The sequence below is a fragment of the Coturnix japonica genome, chromosome 3 (genome assembly GCF_001577835.2).
Source record: "Coturnix japonica isolate 7356 chromosome 3, Coturnix japonica 2.1, whole genome shotgun sequence".
Taxonomy (NCBI): Eukaryota; Metazoa; Chordata; class Aves; order Galliformes; family Phasianidae; genus Coturnix; species Coturnix japonica.
Window position 1 is genome coordinate 22335666 of NC_029518.1, and position 20766 is coordinate 22356431.

The window sequence follows — 20766 nt, forward strand, 5'->3', positions numbered from 1 at the left end:
ATTCTCATGATCACTGGTTATTTAAGCAGAAAAATGTAATATTTTATCACACAACCTCAAAGTGTCTGTCAGCCACCAAACTCTGTTTCCTGTAGTCAGATTTCAAAACTTCAGAGTTTTCCAAGTTACTTAACAGCTTTTCAAAACAACTTCAAGTTTTCTACTCATACCTTACGTAGCAAGTTGAAGACAAAAATGTCAGACAGCAGAAAATACGAGAGCCAGGCATGTATGTCAAGTCAAGCAGCATGTGGTAAGACGTAGCATATTAAAAGCTTTGTATTAAAAGATGGTATCAATTTGAACCAAACTGAAACTACTTTGCATCTTCACCTCCTGTATCACTATTTGTCAGGAAAAAACAGATGGGGATTAAGTGTTCTATGGAACTCATGGGCCACCTCTTAGAGTCTGAAGAGAGGACTACATGCAAGGTGTACCTCATGCAGCAATTATTTTTGAACACATCCATTTTCAATATAATGAAATTTGGTAATCAAATTTGAATCATTATTACATAATGGAACAGAGTATTCTCAAAAAGACAGCCCTTCATTCATGACTGGTGTGATTTCATACATCTTTTTGATAGGGAAAGAAAACAACAGTTATCAAACTGGGTAACATACATAACCTCTCCCTTGGTTAACTGTTCCACAGATTATGTGATGGGAGGAGGCAGTCTAATGAAAACCATTAGTCAGCAGGTATCTGCAGAAAAGATGCCCAAAGGCACTGTGAGCAGGCTGGTTGTCCAGTGATTGTTAGAAATGGCCTCCAGCTCAGAGGAGAAACAAGAAATGCTGTATGTTAGCAGAAATGCTGTAAAAATTAAAAGGTTTTCTAAAAAATACAGCAGTGATTGATGTGTGAATTCACCTGGGAATGTCAAGGCAGAAAGACACATAACTAGAGTAAAACTAGAAAGCAAAACAGCAAGAGTGAGTAAAACAGAGGTATTCAGTCATCTCATTTTTACTTACTGACCCTGCCTGTTGTTCCTGGAGATGTATATGCATTAGGCACGCACAAGTAGCTGCGTAAAGTAACTGAGAGTGGAACCACAACAAAAAAAAAAAGCAAAGACTAGGATTTCTCAAAAATGACCAGGAACTTGAGCCACCTCTTTTCTATTTCATCCAAAAATACGCTGCTTTGAAAAATGAACTCCAACACTTCATAAACAGACTCATATGAGTTATGTTTCATAAACAGTAAGTTATCCATATCCTTAAAAGAAGGCAAATACTTGATACGCCCATTTTAAAAAGGAATATACCAACAAAACTTGGGCTGAAAAACCAACACAAAACGACAGTTATCAGTTCTCAAGGAATAAACTTTGACCTCCTTTTCCAAATCATATATGACAAAGAATTATAGATTTAAATTAAAAATATAGATAACTGTTCATTGTTTCCATTAGTCACAAACACAGTTCAAATAAATTTTTGGCAATGTGGCTACCATAATTTAATCCTTAAAATCAACGTCTTGCAGATCACAGGATTTGACAGCTACCCACCCTAAAACTAGAGAAGGAATTGGAAAGAGCCCTAAGGCACTAATATTTTTCTCATGTCCAGCTGAAATGATTTCATATTGCATCACAGTTCATCTTTCTCAGTGCCACAGGCTGCTCTCTAATAGTAGTTTGTTTTGTTTCCTGCTAGTAACACAAAAGTAGTACAGTTTCACAATGTAGAAATTCAAATGGGATTACAGATATCTAAGCAATAGGTTGGTGAAAGGTTACTTACTGAAATAGGAAGCAGTGTAATGAAAGAGAAAGATTATCAGTGGGCTGATGATGCTTACAATAAATCCCCTCACCTCAACTTAAAATGTCATCTAAGTATAACCATATAGATGATGGTACTTAGATGATACTGCAGAAAAATCAAGTTGCACTTTTAACTTCTAATAACCCTACACAGTCCTGAGCTGAACAGACTCTTTCCTACCTTTCTCTCCTCTAGAGTCAGGAGGAAAAGAAAGTCAGGAGGATGACAGTATTTCAGATAAATTAGTAAAAAGATACTTTGAAAACAAGTCATGTGACAAAGGACAGAATGTGAATAGCAGAGTAGCATTTGGAAAATAACAGTGAACCAGATGAATTATCAAAAATCAACTAGTTGTAGTAGTAAAATTTAAAACAAAAGATACAAGCGAAGGCAGACTGCAGATCTATAAAACTTTCCCTTGAAGTTTGTTTTAAGTATGAACAAGAGTATAATTTACAGCATTTAATTATGTTTCTTAGGAAAAATGCACAGATAAAATTTTTCATTTCTCCAAAATAATAATGAATAGAAGCCTTGATTGTATTCTTGACTATCATCAGCTCTTCTATTCAACCACTGCTTGATTTTTTTTTTCCCCTTTTGAATTGCTTTTCATGGTAGAATCTTGGGTGGGTTGGAGTAAGGTAAAGATATACAGGCAAGTTTTTATTTCTTCTGTTTTGCTTACAAAGATACTCAGTGTCATCTAAATTCTAGAATCAAATTCATAAAGCCTACTGAAAACTGTAATGTCTCTGGTCATTACATGTAGTTTGACTGAATAGTGATTTGATGCCATGTAATGCAAGTAGTAGTATCTGTGTTTATATATGTAGTGTCTTTCCAATAAATTATCCCATCTTTATGCACAATGAGTGACTTATTTAACTACATTTTAAAACCCACATCTGAAAATAAAGCCACTAATGTTACAGTGTTCTGTTCTAAGCTGTGCTGCACACTTAAGAGAATATTCCAGATTAAAATTCTGCTTTGACACTGGGGCATATGTATCATTTTACGGTGACATGTGTCAGAGATTACCTGCTCCTGTTCTTTCACTTATTTTTCTGAAGAACTAAAGGCTTTGTAACCTTGTATCCCGCTTTTAGCAACTCACATGGTAAAGAACATTTGCAGTAAATCTGTTCATATTTCATTTTAGGACAGCTGAGATTTAGAGACTACAAATCTTCTGACAGGATCAAGGGTCTTCAGAGCTCACTTTGAATAAAAACATTGCTAATGTCTCAGGTCAGCTGACAAATGTATTAACGGGTTTGTGACAGATGAAAAAACATGATTATATTTATGAAGGAAAAATAAGACTAAGGAATGAGGGGAAAAAAACCAAGAATATAGGCATACACATCTGGAAAGAGCTTGATCAAGAATATGGTTTTCATGAAACTGTGACAGCCCTCTCTTAATGGCCTCCTGCAAAATCCACTCTGTATCAGCATCTATACTGGAATCATTAACTATAATGTGTCAGATAATACTTTCTGTTAGAAGCAGTAAGACAGAAACAAAATCAAATTTACTCCCTGTAGTGCAAGTACAACCACTGCTGAAAAAAGTTTAAAAACCCACTGTGAATTTCATATCACTGTCATTCAAAATGTCAAATTTATAATAATACACATTCTACACATTTGCACCTTTGCCTTCATTAAAGTATGAAAAATGAAATGCAGTGCAGCTTAACTAAACAAACAGCTTTTAACTGCCCGTTCACATTCTTTCCTTATCACTCATGAAGAAAATTTGTAAAGTTCATTTCCCTATTAGCAAAGACACACTTCGGAAGTATAAACTTCAAAAGAAAACATTTTCTTCAGCTATATTAAATATCACAAAAGAATGGCTAACATGCTGTTTTATAGTGAGATTATGGTAAAGACCTAAGCATAGTACATATGTACTAGAAGATAAATGAATTATTGCCTCCTTAAAGTATCACTGAAGAATCTGACCGTCAGATGCCTTTCAATGGTAGGTCAGCTAATGGTAGAAAGGTACAGAAAACAGAAATTATGCTAACCAAAGGCAATACTGAAGTCAAACAATGTACCACACTCAACTCAGAGGATAATCTCTATTCTGGATTTTAAAACACAGAAGACAGCAGACTGCCATTACTTGAAAGTGCTGGTGGGGAGAACAACTCTGAAAACCAAGGAGCTTTTCTCTGGCCTCAAAAGCACAAAGAAACATAGGAAAAATGTTAATATTGCAATGTGCAAAAATATTAATAACTAGATTGTGCCAACCCACTCTTTACACCAAAAAGGTAACCATTTCCCTAGACAAAGGGGAAATAAAGGAGTTCTATTAACACAGGCTTCCTGAATGTAATTGCGACGCATGAAATGTTTGAAATCTGCAAACAATTCATTCAGAATTTACTTAAAGAAAAAAACATGGCAGCTCCAGCACTAAGCAGAGATCCTTCCTTCTATTCCAAAAAACAAAAAAGACAAAACAGAGAAGCATGCAGCATTCTCAGCATGGAAACATTTGTATGAGGTCCACAAAGGTTTTGGTTTAACAGATAAACATATACAATCTATGCAGTGTCATCCATACAACTGATATGCTGCACTTAGGCTATGTTAGTAGATGAAAAAGCTAAGTTAGAGTGGAAATGGGGCTTAAAATGACACAGAAGAGCATGTGTAGGTTGATCATCAACGGACCTAATGTACTGTAGAGACCAATATTACTAATAGTTTAACAGAAGAAGACAGTAAAAGAATTAAAGAGTGCCAAAGAAAATCCACCAATGAAACAAAAGTCAGGACTGTCTATAGAGGGGGAAGATTAAAACACTATTCAGATATCTTTGGCTACTGAAATAACAAATACAACATGAAATGAACAACACTCAGAAACACTAAATACGTGACAACTAATTGAAAAAATGTATTATAATTTAGAATTCATCACCAGGAAACAGTGAAAGGATCCAAGTCTGCATTGTTTGTATGTACTTGGTATCTCAAATCCCTCCTCAAAAACAGAAACAAAAAGGGCAGATATGGTTCCATAACACATCAGTACTTGATGTAGTCAACTATAGACAAGGAAGTAATAATGTCGCTCTGCATCTCATAGGACGTAACATGGAATACATCAGAGCTAACTTCCATCTAAGTGAGATGCTTAAAAAACTGCTCACATGACCAAGGGAATAGAAAACAAATTTTCTGAGAGTAGGTTTAAAGCTTGTTTTGTCTGGCAAAATTAACACAGAAGGGGTATATGACTGACATCCACAAATACATCAAGAAAAGCATCAGGAGAGAACATAGTTATTTAAAATAAAGTACAATGCTGGCATAAGAATGGATGAGTATTAAATGGCTATGAATATGCTTCAAATTAAGTTTCTTACTACCAAGCAGTAAGATTCTTGATGAATTTTATTTGGGAAGAGGGCATTCCCAGAGTCTTTTCTCAGCAATAATAGAAAAAACACAAGTTGTTTCTATGATGAGACCTGATCAGTTCATGAAAGAAACTATATAGCAAGCTTGTTTATTTAAATAACTCATGTGTTCCCACAGTTTTGTGACACATTGATCCATATGGAAATTCCATCCCTTGCTTAAACATGCAGTTCAACTGGTGCTGAGCTGGTTTTTCAAAACCTACCCTTCATGTCTTCAGCCATGCTAAGACCACATGCAAACAGATTCCAAAACACATCACACTGGATGAGCACAGAAACATTTCTACAGATCCCTTACAGAAGTTCTGGACACTCAGCAATCACCCTTAGAACCTTGCTTCTATTTTTTTAAAGAAAAACGAAGTCCACAGTGCGTTTCTGAACAGGCAGCTCACACCTTCTTAAACACCAAAACCAAAAATGACTCAAAAATAATTGCACTAGCAGAATATTAAATTTAAAGTCGCCTAAGATGACTCCATTATGGTCAGCCCAAGAAGGCAGTCTGTAAATTCCAGGGCAAGCACCATAACATCCATTTGGGAAGAGAGCATGTATGCTACTGAAAGACTCTGAACTTGCCACATTTCAGAGTCTCAAGTCCAGAAAAAAGGTAAATGACACTGAAAACAACCTAAAGAAACTTGTTTGTAAATGCGGAGAGAATCCACAAGTCTGATGAGCATTTAAAGAGATGAAACTCAATCAGATTTGTGGCATTTGATAAAGCAATTCTTGTAATTTTAAAAATACTTTCAGAATCTGTTCCTTCTTATTTCCTACAGAAAGTAGTACAACTACATTTGTATTATGGCAGCAAATTTTAAAATGAATTGAAAATCATTACACAGATTCAGCTTTACCCAGCTTTCTCTTATGGTAGCTGAAAAAGTACAGCGTGAATAAACAGAGCATTTGGGTTGGACTACCCAGCCCAAGAGGTAGTAATCAGTGGCTCAGCATTGGCTAGTAACCAGCGGAATACTCCATGGGTCAATATTGGGGCCTCTTCATGCTTAAACACCTTTTATCAACAACTTTGTTGATGAAGTGGAAAGCATTGTCCACAGACCTGTGGACAATAGTGAATTACAGGGAGTGGATGGAAAAACGAATAGTAAAAGTTCAATCTAGGCAGACCTAGAGAAGCTTGAGGCTTGGGCCAACAGAAAACTCAAATAGTTCTACAAGGAGAAATACAAAGTTTTACACCTGGGTTGAACAACACTGAGGATCAGCAAAGGCTGAAAACAGCTGGCTCGGTAAGAATCCCACAGCAAAGAACCTGAGGGTTATAGTGGATGCCAAGCTCAGTATGAGCCAATGACATGTTCTCATGGCAAACCACTTATTCTCCTATATTCATTATGACAAATGTGGCAGCAGATCAAGGGAAGTTATTATCCTCATCTACTAGGCACATGAAAACTTCTGTCCAATTTTGAGATGTCACATGCAGGAAAGATTAGAAGAAATAGGAGTGGGTCCAGCAAACAGCTGCACTGATGGGCAGTGCCTAAAGTATACCCTATGAGAAGCTGAAAGAGCCAAGTTTGCTCTATCTGACAGAGAGGAGGTTCGAGGAAGACCAAACAGCAGCTTATGACCAGCTTGGAGAATCAGAAATTAAAGGCTAAGTTTCCTGCAGTAGTTGTAGATGGCATAGAAAGGATTGGTGATCACAAACAGCAGCTCAGAAGTTTTAAAGCGTGCAACAAGAAAATACCTGGATTTGGACAGGTTACACAGTGACGTAGCATATTACATCACTGAAGATTTTAAATTCAAGTAAGGCCACTGCTATCCTAATCTTGTGTTGCTGAATCATATTTTTAATAGGAATCAAGAGGTCTCCTTCCAGTCGATATTCCTATGATTCCATTTAGCTATTTTCCACTCCAGCAGTGTGGCTTTAAGCCTTAGTATATGAGAGCTCTTCTAATCTTCCTGTACTGATAAGTTACACCTGCCTACTGCAATTTCAGCAAACGATAGCTCCTGTGTTAAGAACAAGATTCTTGAGATTTATCATTTTTTTTCAAAAGTTATTAATTTTATCATGAGTTCAGGACAATGTGCACTATATTATTTTAAATGCCAGTTTAATATGAAGCAAAAGCCACCATTTAAAATTCCTTAATTCAAAAGTCATACATAATTATGAAAATTCAAGATTAGCAGTTCCTCTGAATGAGGACCATAGACACATCACCAGTCCTAAAAGAGAGATAACAGCAACAGGAAAGAACCTTTAGTAATAAAGACTATGTACATATTCTCAGAGTGCATTTTGAAAGATTTTTCTTCAGGGAATGTATCTCAGACTTAAAACTTCTGCAACCACAGCATTTCTCAGAACAACATACTTTCAAACTAACTTCTCTCATGACTAAGGGAATTTTAGGGCTCCCACAGAAGAAAAAATGGCCGCGTGATTTTTGGACAGCGGTATGGGGGCCACAATGAAGCCTAGCAAAAATAATTCTAAGAAACTGGTGCAACATATCAGCTAATAACCTCAAGAGCAACAATGCAAAATGTTACTGTGTACTTGTTTTTTTAAACCTAACATGATGCAGAACACCTCTTTTAGCGAGGACGCCAACTTTTCCATAGTCTCATTAAGTTAAATGCAAAAAAACAATTCTGATTTCTTTTTTACTGCATGAAAAACACTATGATGTGGATAGAAGAATTGCTACAAAGATGTGGAGTTTGCTCCTTCAATAATTATATGATAACTTCGCACCTACCATAACTCTAACATTTCTTTTGTTAAAGAATTAGAAAATACTTAAATCCCAGAGCAGTAAGCAAAATAGTTTTAGTTCACTGACCTGAAAAACATTCTTTCATGCTGCAGAGCACTAAGATAAATACTTAAAAAGAACTAAGAATATGCCATTATATCTTGGTTTTCATTTTCCTTCAGATAGAAGTGCTAGAATAAACATTCTTACTAGTTTACGTTGCTGTGTTTTTATGAGGTTAATAACTGAACTGTCAATCAAAGCCTATATAAATACAGCAGTTAAATACCTTCTGCTTTAGAAGCACCTTTATTTACAAGAGAGCTAGCCAAGATTTCCAAAGGACTGCATGGTCTGGTGTGCTTTGATCTCTTTTAAGTACAAGTTTCTTTATGCCTCTTGTTTTGCTATTATTATATCCTTTGTGAAATCAGGTATGGAAAAAGGCACCTGTGCAGAACAAATACTTTAGGAAAACTGTGACTGAGAGGAATAATTACACAACACACAGTTTACTAAAATACTAAGCAAAAGCTTTTTCTAAAAGCAGCATTGTTGCTGTAGTTGCAAGAGAAGTAAATGCACAATGGGCTTGCAATAAAAATTGAGGAACATAAGCAAAAACCAGTATCACAGATATAACCTGGTATCTAATATCAGCATATTAATCAGCACCAAATGTTGATAAATATACATACATATACATAAACAGTTAAAAATAGAACATATTTAATATGTTAATTTAAGAATTATTTTTCTAAAACATGTACAGTATTCCCATGAGTGTGCAAAGCTGTTTGCATATTTGCATATAGATACATATAATTATCTCTGTATCTCTAGGAAACCTCCAATAATTCTGCTCAGTCACTGACTATGCAACTATTATCTTTAATCTCTTACCACAGACTTAGCATTGTAAATTTTGCCTCCAAACAACCCACACCATACATCTCTATTTTGTGAATAATAGCTGCTTATCACTAAGCATGATGAAGTTTATGAATAAGTGGTGTGTACATTATGTATAGAACAAAACAGAACCATTGTATCGATTCACATTAATGATTTTTTTTATCACTACAATAAAACTACATTATCTACTCATGTCGTTAGGCTTACATCAATTTATGTTTCACTGAATACAATTCAGTCACTTGTTAGAAACAAACATTAAGTTTCTATTTTATTTAAAATGGACTGAAGTTACTTTGGGGCAGCACATGTATTTTCAGGATATTTCCCTTTGGACTAAACTTTCATTCAGATGGCTTTACCACATTTATTTTTCTAGTTACCAGCTCTAACTTGAGACAGTCCATTACCAAGTTTCTCTTTGTTCAAGAGAGCATGGATACACATTTGCAAATGCACAATACTTTGTGTTCAAGTGGTAAACATTTGAAACCTTTGTGTTACTAACTAAATCTTGAAGTGAAAAGGGTTCTTCAGATTTCAGACAGGTATATGTCTTGTGCTCCCAAAATAAACAGAAATTGTATAAGCAGATCTTCAACATGAAGGAGAACACTTGATTTTGTCCAATGCAAGGGATTTGCTATAGTTTTGGATTAGGGATGCGAAACAAACAGGAAAACTGAAATAATAATGAGCAGGAGGAGAAGGCCAATGACATGAAACAGATTTGTTTAGGAGTTTGTTCTAATTCAGTATCTGTTTCCAAACATTTTCATAAATTTTATCTTAAATTTACAAATTAATAGCAACTAATAATCATTATTCCTATTACAAAGGCACTTCAGTACAGGAAGTCTGTCTAAATAAGCCCATTGTTATTGAACTATTAGTCTTAAATGTCGCAATGGTTATCAGATTCAGCCTGAACTTTTGCATGTTTGCTCTGAGATCAAGTCTTCTAAATCTGTCAAAGTCAATACAAAAGAGCCCCAGCATGAAAAATAAAAAAAAGCTATGGGCCTATTTTTGGCAGATAAAAAAAGGGAGGGTTTCTTTGTTTTGGTTTGGTTTTTAAGAAAAAACAGCTCCCCCTCACAAGACAATCTACTGAGCCAAATCCTGAATAACTACTTAGCAAGCACTCACTGGAACAACTAAAGCGCAAAGGAGATGACAGGCTGCAAAGTGTGAGATTGAAGGAGCTGGAGGAAAAGTAAGAAACAAGGATATTTAATTTGCTCAGTCATCTCCTGAAATCTCTATCACTAACCCCATATTTCAGCAACCATGGAAGAAGCACTAATGAAATCCAAGATAAAGCAATCCCAGCCCTTCCCTCTGCAGAACTCAGTCCAATAGGTACAAACAGAGTTCAGTGCTGTGAATCAAGTCATACTTTCACCTCTAATGAAACTCTTGTAAGGGCTATCTCATTTTACAACACCAGTGTGCCATTACAGCTTGACCACATTTATGTCATCAAAGTTTCTTTCCGTTAATCCCAAAGAACTGCAGGACACTACTCTGTGGGCATACAGAGACCCACTTCAGAAACATTGCCAGAGCTCAGGGTGATGCAAAGCAAATGTTTAACAAGACTGCCACTAAGATGGACAATACCTCCCTGTTGTGAGACAGACTTTTCAGATGAGAAGCTGGAAGTACCAGAAGTATTAGCCTGCAAGATGTGGAATGTGGAACATTCAACAGGAACCATGGACTTCTGGATCTATGCTTTATGTACTTCAAGCTATAATTCTGAAGTGGCTTAGTGAAAAGGAAAACAATACCAAATTAATTTAATTTAGGGATAACAGCAGGAAAAGAGAGGATTACAATAGAATGTTTAATTTGCAATGCTTTCCTCTAAGGCTTCATAGCATAAAACAATTGTTTCTGGTCTTAAAATTTTATGTTAAGGAATAAGTACAAATCAATATATGAGAAAATAGCAGTGATTTTAAAAGCTAATTTGGTTCTGCTTATGACCTTCATGTAACAGCTTACCAAGAAGTGCTAAAGACTGAACTTGCAATAAAAACAAAGAAAGTAGAGGGTAGTATTGCATGCTGACTGCCACAGCCAATAGTGCAGCTTCAAAACCTATTCACATCTACATAGTTTTCACCCAACTTATTGTAATTAGAAAGAATTTCCCACTTTTCAAGTGCTTGAAGTTATTAATAATCATCAACATTTACTGTTAGCAGAGACTTACAATTCTTTATAGATAAGAATAAACGTTCATTTCTTTTCAAATATAACTAACTCAGTATCACAAACATAGCAGCATTCATCCCCATTTTCCTAAAAGCGTGAATATTTACTCAACACAAAATGCACACCGATAATTTCTAAGTATTTCACTGCATATGTATTTGCCCTTCACTAAAATCTAAATACATAAGATTGTTTTTCCCCATAAAAAATGAAAATTGTATGTAGATCAGTTTCTTTGCTTAAAAGTCATGAGTTTGTGTTGTACCATTTCAGTCTGGCTTATAACAGAGGTTTTTAATCAAAGACTTGAAGCTTTTCTTTACTGGAACCTCCTCCACCAAGGTCAGAAGCCAAGGGAAATCCTCCCCTTGCTCTTCCTTTTAATCTCATCTTCTGAAGCCACTGGTTATTCTTTCTGAGGAGTTTGTTACATTCATATTCCAACTGCAGTTTTCAGATAAACCAGGACAATCCCTTTTTATTGCTCCAAAGACTAAAGCACATCATATCATAAACAGCAAATTTGATACAATTTCTGACCATGCCCATCCTTGAAATAAATAAATAAAATAAAATAAAGCCAGAAATACCAGCTATTTGATAAGATAAGTCTTGTCTAATAACAAGCACTAGCATCTTTAATTATCCCTGGACTACAAACCAGAAGGGACTATGACAGACACAGGTGTCTGTCTGTATATAAATATGCGTTAATTTTTTTGAAGGAGTCTTTGTCAGAGAAAACCCAGAAGAAATTTCTTGGTCTCTAACAATTATTCTTTTCATTAGAAAGAAAATGCTCAATCTGTGAAGTTGCATGGACCACTGTAAAGAGTCTTCACATTTCTCTTTCTTATACTTGTAGGAGCTGCATGCAGTTGTTATTTTTCAGGTTCACATTTTCTAATTCATTATTTCTTTATTCATGCTAAAATTAAAAAGACATCAATAATTAATGACATCAGGATATGATTGCATCTCCTGTGTCATGATGTAAAGCAGTCCCTTCACATTCCCAGTGAACCATTAAGAGTGAAGCTTGGCATCAGCATGGAATTCTGCTTAAGAAATCCCTCTTCTTCACTGCCCCATTTTTACATTCCCAGCTGTGCCAATACAGCTCTGGATGCAAACACATACAGGAGACTCTCAGTGTTGCTCCACTGCCCATGAAACCAGCACAACCAAGAAGCAGAAATCACGATATATAGTTGGTGGTTTCTTCAACCCATCTCCTCTAAACTAACATAGGATTGCTTTGTCCTCAGACTCTTCTGGCTGACTCCCCTAGCACCCATTCAATGGTCAGAAAGCCCAGCTCAGCATGCCTTTTCCTACCTCTGCTCTCCAGTAATGATAACCACTGCAGATGTTGTCTAAATGTCTGCCAGCAGACACAGAAACCCCCTCTCTGTCAATCAGATGGGGCACTCTTTCACATAGTTTACTCTTGCAAATGGTCAAAATGACACCAGACATTTCTGAGAGGAAAGGTAAGGGAAAGAAAAAGAAAATGGAAAGAGAAGCCAATCATTCTTTCATACATGTGTTTGGAAAAACAAGCTAATTCAGTTTACTGATCAGACACTAGTTACAGTTCACTAAATCCAATGCTTCAGAACTGATGCAGACCACCAAATAATGGACAGGCACCATGCTATGACTACATAAACATCCTGGCTGCACAGCAATTATAACATACAAAATTAACATCGATACGGAATGAAGATGACATCAGAAAACTAAACATGGCAGAAGACATGATAGGCCTGTAGCTTTTGTATAAAGGATGCACGTTAATTGTTACTGGAGATAAAACAAAATATATGAGTCATAACACAAAGTATAGCCACAGTGCACAGAATTAGGATTAAGTTGCCAGTATTTTTTTGACAAAGCTTTCTTTTTTCCCTTTTATTTGACAGAACAAGCCCAGCAATAAGGTAGCTTCCATAGCACAGAAATTTTAAAATACCTGATCTAAAACCAAGCAGGCAAACTGGAAACCTATGCAAGGTTCTGATGGCTGCTTCAGAGCTTTAGTCACTGTCCACAGACAAGCTTCCTCTTAATGTTAGCAGAACATCCTGTCAGCAGCGCAGCAAGCACCTCACAAACAGTTGCCTTTCACACAAGCTCTTGTAGATGCAAGTTGCTAAAATACTAGTTCTTTTGAAGTAAGCTTCCAGATATACAATGAAAAAAAAATCAATTTAAGGTATGAATCCTGTTTTGGCAAAACACTAAACAAAACAAGATCAGAGCTCCCAAAGAAAAGTGCCCAAGTTCAGATGCAGCCCAGAGATGTGGCCCAGCAGCTGTGCAGCAGCGGTGACACCTGCTGGTACTAAGAGACAGACCTCTACCTGTACACACACTAGCTTCAATCTGTGAGTTAGTGTAAGAGGAAGAAGCATTACAAACAAAACAGCCAAACAATCTCTGCATCGTTTTCCTTCTAAACTAATACTTCAAGAGAGATAAGAGTCATAACTACATTGTAGGACCTGAGATTGTCTCTGTTTTCACATCTCCTGACTCTCATTGACCTATTTTTAGAAGTATTTTCCCATTCCTTGTTTTGTGGTATTGACCACAACATAAGGCAAACAGTAGAATTGACTACATACAATGTTTAATGAAAAAGTGCAAAATGAAAGGAGGAAGAGAAAGAACCAGTCCAGCTTTAACACCTTTTGCTCAAGCTGATTACAAACAAATTACTGTAAACAAGAAGCTCCTAAGAAGCAAGCTGACAGAGCCAGTTATATTAAAAAATAAATAAATAAATATAAACATTGTTTTCAATAACTTTGTATACAGACATTAACTTTCATTTATTCTGGTATTCTCCCAACTCAAATGCCATCACCTTCTGCAACTTCACAGAGATCTCAGATTACATATCTCACCACACTGTCTATATTTGAAAAGTCAGTCTGCCCTCACACTGCAGAGATTAGTAGTTTTTCACTGGGATACAAGTTCATTAAAGTTGAGGTTCATATAACTGCCAGTGAGTGTTCAATACAGACATAAAAAATGATATTCTGTTACAGAAATGGAGTGAAAAGGTAAGAAGTAAGAAACATTTGTTATTACTCTACTTGACTTTCAGGAGGCATGGGACTGAATTTCAGATTTAGGTGAGAAGAGACTTGAGCATAAGACAAAGTGGAGTTTATTTCAGGCAGTACCATAAATGACATTTCATATCACTTCTGGGACAAAGTTATCTTACAAGGGAAATCTCCCTGCAATGTCACACCGATATTCTTTCCTCACATCCATACACCTGGAATTAATTAGGTAAGTATTTCAAATAGCAGCACCACAGAGATTACTATCATCACCGGACATTTAGTTTCTCATAATGGCCATGATAATTACATTAGCTATATAGATTACTGTATAACTAACATAAATGAATGGAAAATTTCAAAGATAATTCATAACATTTCTCTCCTCTCAGAAATCTCATGTTTTGCCCATTATTTGAAAATCCAGTAGGCATTTCTGGAATGGTTACCATAATAACCATAGTGTGACCACTCTGTGGCCCCACTGACTTATTCAGGAGTATTCCTAAATAACCTAATTGTCTGTGGTTATTTTTGCATTCCCCCCAGAGCAGGAGCCTTAGCTACAGAGCATGGATGTGCTACATTTGCAGCAAAAGCTAAAAAGAGGCACTAAAAGGAAAAAAAAAACAATCATGGGAGTGGGAAAATGCTCACTTACAAAAGCAGACTTCTGGTTTTCTGCTTGTAGACTAGCAGGAGATAAGAGAAATGGAAATGCACCAACAGGGGAGTTTTAGAGTAAGAGGAGAACCGGCTTTACATAAGACACGGTGGAGGATCTGGAGGCCAACTACAAAGTCCAACAGTAGAATGCCCCAGAAAAGAAATAGCTTTGCAAGTCCTTGTTTTTGGACCTTATGAGGAAAGAGGCACAAAGGAGGTCACAGGGTGTTCTAGAGTAAAGAGGCCATTGTTCCCTTCATCACTCTCTTTCTGCTGTCAAGAATCATAGGCCCTATTTTTGACCTCAAGACACTGGACACTTGGAAGAGCCACAGGAACTCACACCTGAGCAATATTCCCTTCTAGCAAAATCACATGTGAGTGCAAATTAACTCTCAGTACTCAACAGCAGATATTTTTGGCCTTTGAGCTTATTTCTTGGCAGTACAGCTTAAGCAAACCTAGATGTTTTTTTAACATCATGATGCAAATACATCCATAAAGCAAGCAACATGTTTGAATTGTTTTTGGCTAAGATCATGTTCTGCAAAGTTAATAGCGGTACCAAGTGAAGCTTACCTATTTTTTTTGGAATTCTCATCTTTCCCTCTTTTAACTCCAAAAATCCTTGTAATTAGAGCACTAAAAAGAAGCGTGGATGAATTTCTTACCTAAGACAAAAAGAACACAAAAATTTTAAAAACCCTTTAGAATTGTACTAGTATTTTATTAAATACAACCACTAATGTACAGTTGAAAAACAAACAAATAGCTGAAAGAAGCGTACATGCCTGCTGTTCAGAGGTCAACAAATAGGAACAAGTATTTCATAACAACTTTCCTCTTTATCAAGATGGCACTACCTGGAAAGCAGATTTCAGACACATACATCTTTAACGTAGGGTTTGCACCAAGATTTCTGTTGAATAAAAGGATTCCCCCTTATTCATGGCAGACTGTAAAATGTTCGGCTATTTCACAATCTCTTACTAAAAAGCAAAGTAACAGCACCTCACATTGAAGTAAAAAATAAAACAAAACCCAAAACAGAGCAGAACTACGTCTTCATTGCAGGTCTACAGTATTATTCATCAAACCTTAAAATACTATATCATGTAACATTCTAGCAATTGCAGTTTTTGGTAACAAATGTTACCAAAGCTTCATGGAAATGTATCACTACCTATAAGGTTCCATCTGAAAAGCAAAATTAAGAGCTAACTTACTGCCCAGACAGGTGACATAAAACCTAGAATTGCTGCTTGTATTCCATCTGCAACATAAGGCATGATGTTTTCACCTAAACGTGCATCTCTGAACAGTGCCCGTAGGATATTTAAAGCATGAACCTGTGGAGATAAGAGAAATAAAGGAAAACAATATAAATCCAAAAACAAAAACAACAACAAAAAAAAAAAACCTTAAATCAAATGCATGTTAATTACCCCAATGAACACAGCAAACATGAAACAAAAATAACTCATGAACAGATTTACAGCACTTCATTTCCATGCAAAACATAATACTGCTGTTGAACTAATAGGTTAAAATGCTACGTAAGGAAACACTTGACAAAAACATTTATGGTTTAAAAATATATTTGTCTAATGAATACAGTCCAGGCGTTATTAGAGAAGGCCAGCATTCTTTTTTCCTTCACTTATGACTGCAAAAATAATCTTCAAAGTCGAGAATCATCTTGTCCAATATTCTTGACGTTTAATAGATAATGTGAGAAAAAATGAACTACAACTCGCAGGAGGACAGTATTAAGCTAAAACTGACAGCCAGGCTTGCTTCACCATATGGAGAATTTTGAGATATTTCTCTGCTCTGGGGAAGGTGGTAATCTGTGTAGATTCACAGACTTTGACAAAGATGCATAAATTTATTGCAGCAGATCTGGCATTAGAAGATTGTTAATCTTCACATTTTAAGTGCGATCCATAGTTTGTTGATAATACATCTAAGTATTCAATAATTGGCTTTGAAGACAAAGATCTTATCTTTACAATTTTTATGCATTCCAAATGAATAAATTGAAGTTTCAGAAGTTTACTGCATACAACATGGTTTATGCAACTCATTTATTTACTCTAAATGTAAAAAGAAAAAAAAAAAAAAGGCTTGTTTATTTCCTTGTGAAAGTTTACTCACCTGCTTGTTGACAAATACACTACAAGAAGCAAATGATCATATAAATTCAAAATGAGTATCACTATGCTTGTACTAGAAAGAATTATCAAATTATGTTCAATCCACTTCTTAGTCTCTCATGCATTTGTAAATTCTAGAGTCTCCATAATATCTCTATGTCAAAAGGTTTTAAAATCTAGCCACAGACACTGAAGATTAACTATTATTAAAAGAAGGTACTATTTCCTTAACTGTCTGAAGTAATGCAAACACTGTTTTGACATTTGCCTTCTGATGAGATACCGCACTTTACCTGTGGGATCACACTTGGAGGTTCACTCAAAGGTGCTGCCAAGGACATCAATTCTTTGATTGTCATTTTCAGCAAATCCGTTTTGCCCTTCTTTGGTTCTGAAGCTAACAAAGCCTACAGAAAAGTTAAAAGAGAAAAAAAGGTCTAGCTTTTCTAAACATTTTTGTTTACTACTAGTTCTGCTTCAGGTTTTATATTCACCGTACCACAGCCCGACTTCTGACCATATAGAAGGACTAAATACATATTTGGAAAAGCAATTTTCAGTGTGAACTGTCTGATTTTATTTCATCCATAGCCTCCTTATCAGTCAGTGTTTCAGTAAGAAAACCACTTCTGCAGAACACCTCTGACTTTAAAAGTTTCTTTGTATGCAACAGATAAAAACATAAGTTTACAAGCACAAACTGAATCAGAATATCTAGAATGGCAAAAGTAACTGCCATATTGTACACGCTTACATTTACTATTATGAACAATTTTATAGTTTAATATCATTCATAATTATGGTGAAATAGTCTGGCCAAGGGACAAAATAAGCAGCATGTTTTAAAAAGGAGAAAGTAGACCAAACCATCTCCAAATAGTAGCAGATTAATGGGTGACAACATATCCAGTAGAGAAGAATATATTGTAACTTAGCCCTCCAGTTAAGGACTGGAACAGTCTTTTTCTCCATCCTAGCAGCTACTGTTGAATTTGTCCAACTTAGCACAAATGGATAACCATAAATCACTTATTTATAATAAAAACAACTATCTATTTGTGTTTTGGGGCCCCAAGTCTGTTCACCATCAATTCAAACAAGATATTTAACAGTCCATTACACTGCATAAAAAGAAATAAATGGAAGAACTTCAAGCCAAACGAAGCACAGGGGTGAGGCATACACCCAGAAGTAGTCACTGTCATTTTGTCAGCACCTTTAGAAATGGAAGAAACAGAAAGGCAAGAAAAAAAAAAAAAATGGTTCTTTTAAAATATAAAACAGATGAGAATGAACTGAACATCAAGATTCCATAACCTGAGGACAATGATGTTAAGCTGTAACTACCATTTTCCCACCATTTCCTCACCCCTTACTTGGAGCTGCATCTCCATGCTATTAGGTAGTCATGTTTCTATTTTAAATAGGTCATTTAAAACATTCATAACCTTAAAAATTACATATTATTCAAATAGATGTGTTCTAATACAAGAACAAATGTCACAGGAAGCACATGGCAGAGACCACAGTGAGTCTTGATTTTATGCATTAACAAAATATCCCTATTATGGTATTGTCAGAATATGCATTGTAATTTATATTTTTATTACCTAAATGCAACAATTTATTTAAGGCTTAATTCCTTTTACTGAGTATTACAGGAACATTCAGAACAACCACCAAAGAACACCCCAGCTTTGTTTACAATGAATTTTTTATTCAGAAATAGTTTTTTTTCAGACTAACCCTAATGTTAATTTCAAACCTCCTCATTAAATGACTAGATTAACTTTGTGCTTTTCCAGAGCTGTCAGAACAGAAGCATCTGATCTGTTTATCCAAATAACTACAGCGCAGTATAAGCTCTGCCATATGGGCTTGGCAATGTAGGCCAATTGCAGACTAGGCAAATGTTTTCTGCAGTGGGATACTGTTGCATCCACTTAGTCCGCTTACATGACACACATTACATTACTTTTTGCATGAAAAATTGATTCAAACATGTTTTTCATTCACATATTCTCCCTGCTTTCTCCTGCCCACTGGATTAAAACTCCATGGAGTGAAATGAGGAAACCAGCAGACATGAGGTCACCAAATTTATTCTGCAGACAACTTACAGATATAAAAGGGAAAGATCTTTCACAGCTGAGCTTTAGAAGGCAACACACCTCTGAAACCAATGCCCTACTTCAGATCTCATCTATGCAATGCGCACACAGCCAGCAAAGCCAAGAGTAGGCTGTGACTGACAGAAGAGAGGTCAGACAGAAGCAGTCTGCCTCAACTTTCTCAGGGTAAACTCAGAGTGGAAAACAAGCAAGATGGATTACTCTGGCAGCGACAGCTTGCTCCCAGCAGTTCCTCACATTCTTGGAACAAGCCTGAGACCACGTTCTAGTGAACATAGCAAGTTACAAATCACATAGTTATCTTGGACCTCTATCTTAGAAAACTGTCTGAGAAGTAAAATCATGAAGGTTAATTTAGAGGAAAACAATCACATCTGCTTAAAGGAAATAAGGGAATGGAAACAGTTAACTGTTGAGACTTCAGCATCACACCGAGTAGTACTGACGGACATTACTTCATCACAGTTGGGAGAACTTTCCTAGTTTCCTATACTACTTTATAGGCTACCATTTTACAATTCTGTGATTGTTTATTCATATTTTATCACCCTTACACAGCATATGAAAGTAACAACAAGCCTACATGGTAACAAAGCTTTCCTTAATCTGTGAATTAATTTATGAATTTACAAGGATTATTACAGTGACTACACTGAGCTTACAGCACAATTGTTGGAAACAGTATCCAAATCAACATCAAGCCAAAAATCAGTGCTGTCTCAAGAATACACAGAATTGCACAGCTAGATAGCATCAAACATGGTTTAATTACATTTGGCTTGTTGGTTGCATTAAGGAAAAAAACCCAAAAAACATTCATCGGAAAGGACCTTTATAAAATAAAATAAAATAAAATAAAATAAAATAAAATAAAATAAAATAAAATAAAATAAAATAAAATAAAATAAAATAAAATAAGGTATAATAATAAATATCACATTATACCTGTATGTAGAACGGAATTCCTGCACTACGTCTGGTTGCACATAACGTAGATGAAGGATCACAAGCTTTTATTTCTTCTAAAACACAGCTTAGCCACTGCTCTGGCATCTTGTGCAAACTCTCACTGTTGCATCTACATGAAACAAATAAAACACATAAAACGAACAAATAAGAAACTAGGACAGAGAGAAAGAATGCAAGTAGAGATCTTAAAGCACAGTTCTACCATATTTGAACTTCTTCAAGCATACACTCAGAATTTTTAAGAAATGAGACAAACATAACATGGAATTCTGCATTTTCCAATGCTAGTGCAAATTATATTCACTTTTCTTGTTAAGTGAAACTAGGAAAAGATATTTCACTGAACTCAGTCAGATACTTGAAGGATTCCATCATTCAGCACTTCAAATTTTCTGGCAAGACCTATTATCTTATTCTGGATTAGAAAATGATATGTATCCATCAAATAGAATGTAGGAAGAGAAACTTCAATATTTTGTACCTTCATTGTCACACGTGTGACCCATACACTAACTAGTATATACAATTGTATTTATATCCACACGAATAAGACTGAAACCCCTCACAGTACATACGTATTATACAAATACCCTTGCAACCTCCTGAGCTGTAAAAGGAATAGAAATCAAGACAT

The 20766-nt window shown here is 35.7% G+C and overlaps 1 protein-coding gene across 7 annotated transcripts in view; it reads right to left on the reverse strand.

The window, feature by feature from the left end:
- THADA (THADA armadillo repeat containing) overlaps positions 1-20766 on the reverse strand; it is a 147563-nt gene that overhangs the window by 94226 nt on the left and 32571 nt on the right. For all 7 annotated transcript variants that reach the window (XR_001553893.2, XM_015857461.2, XM_015857459.2 and 4 more), the window contains exons 23-26: positions 20109-20241; positions 17325-17438; positions 16102-16224; positions 15455-15546 (exon numbers count right to left, since the gene is read on the reverse strand). Coding sequence is in view for 6 of the 7 variants with exons in the window: in XM_015857461.2 (XP_015712947.1) it covers positions 15455-15546; positions 16102-16224; positions 17325-17438; positions 20109-20241 (462 nt within the window). In the remaining variant the exon portion in view is untranslated. The remainder of the gene's footprint in view (positions 1-15454; positions 15547-16101; positions 16225-17324; positions 17439-20108; positions 20242-20766) is intronic.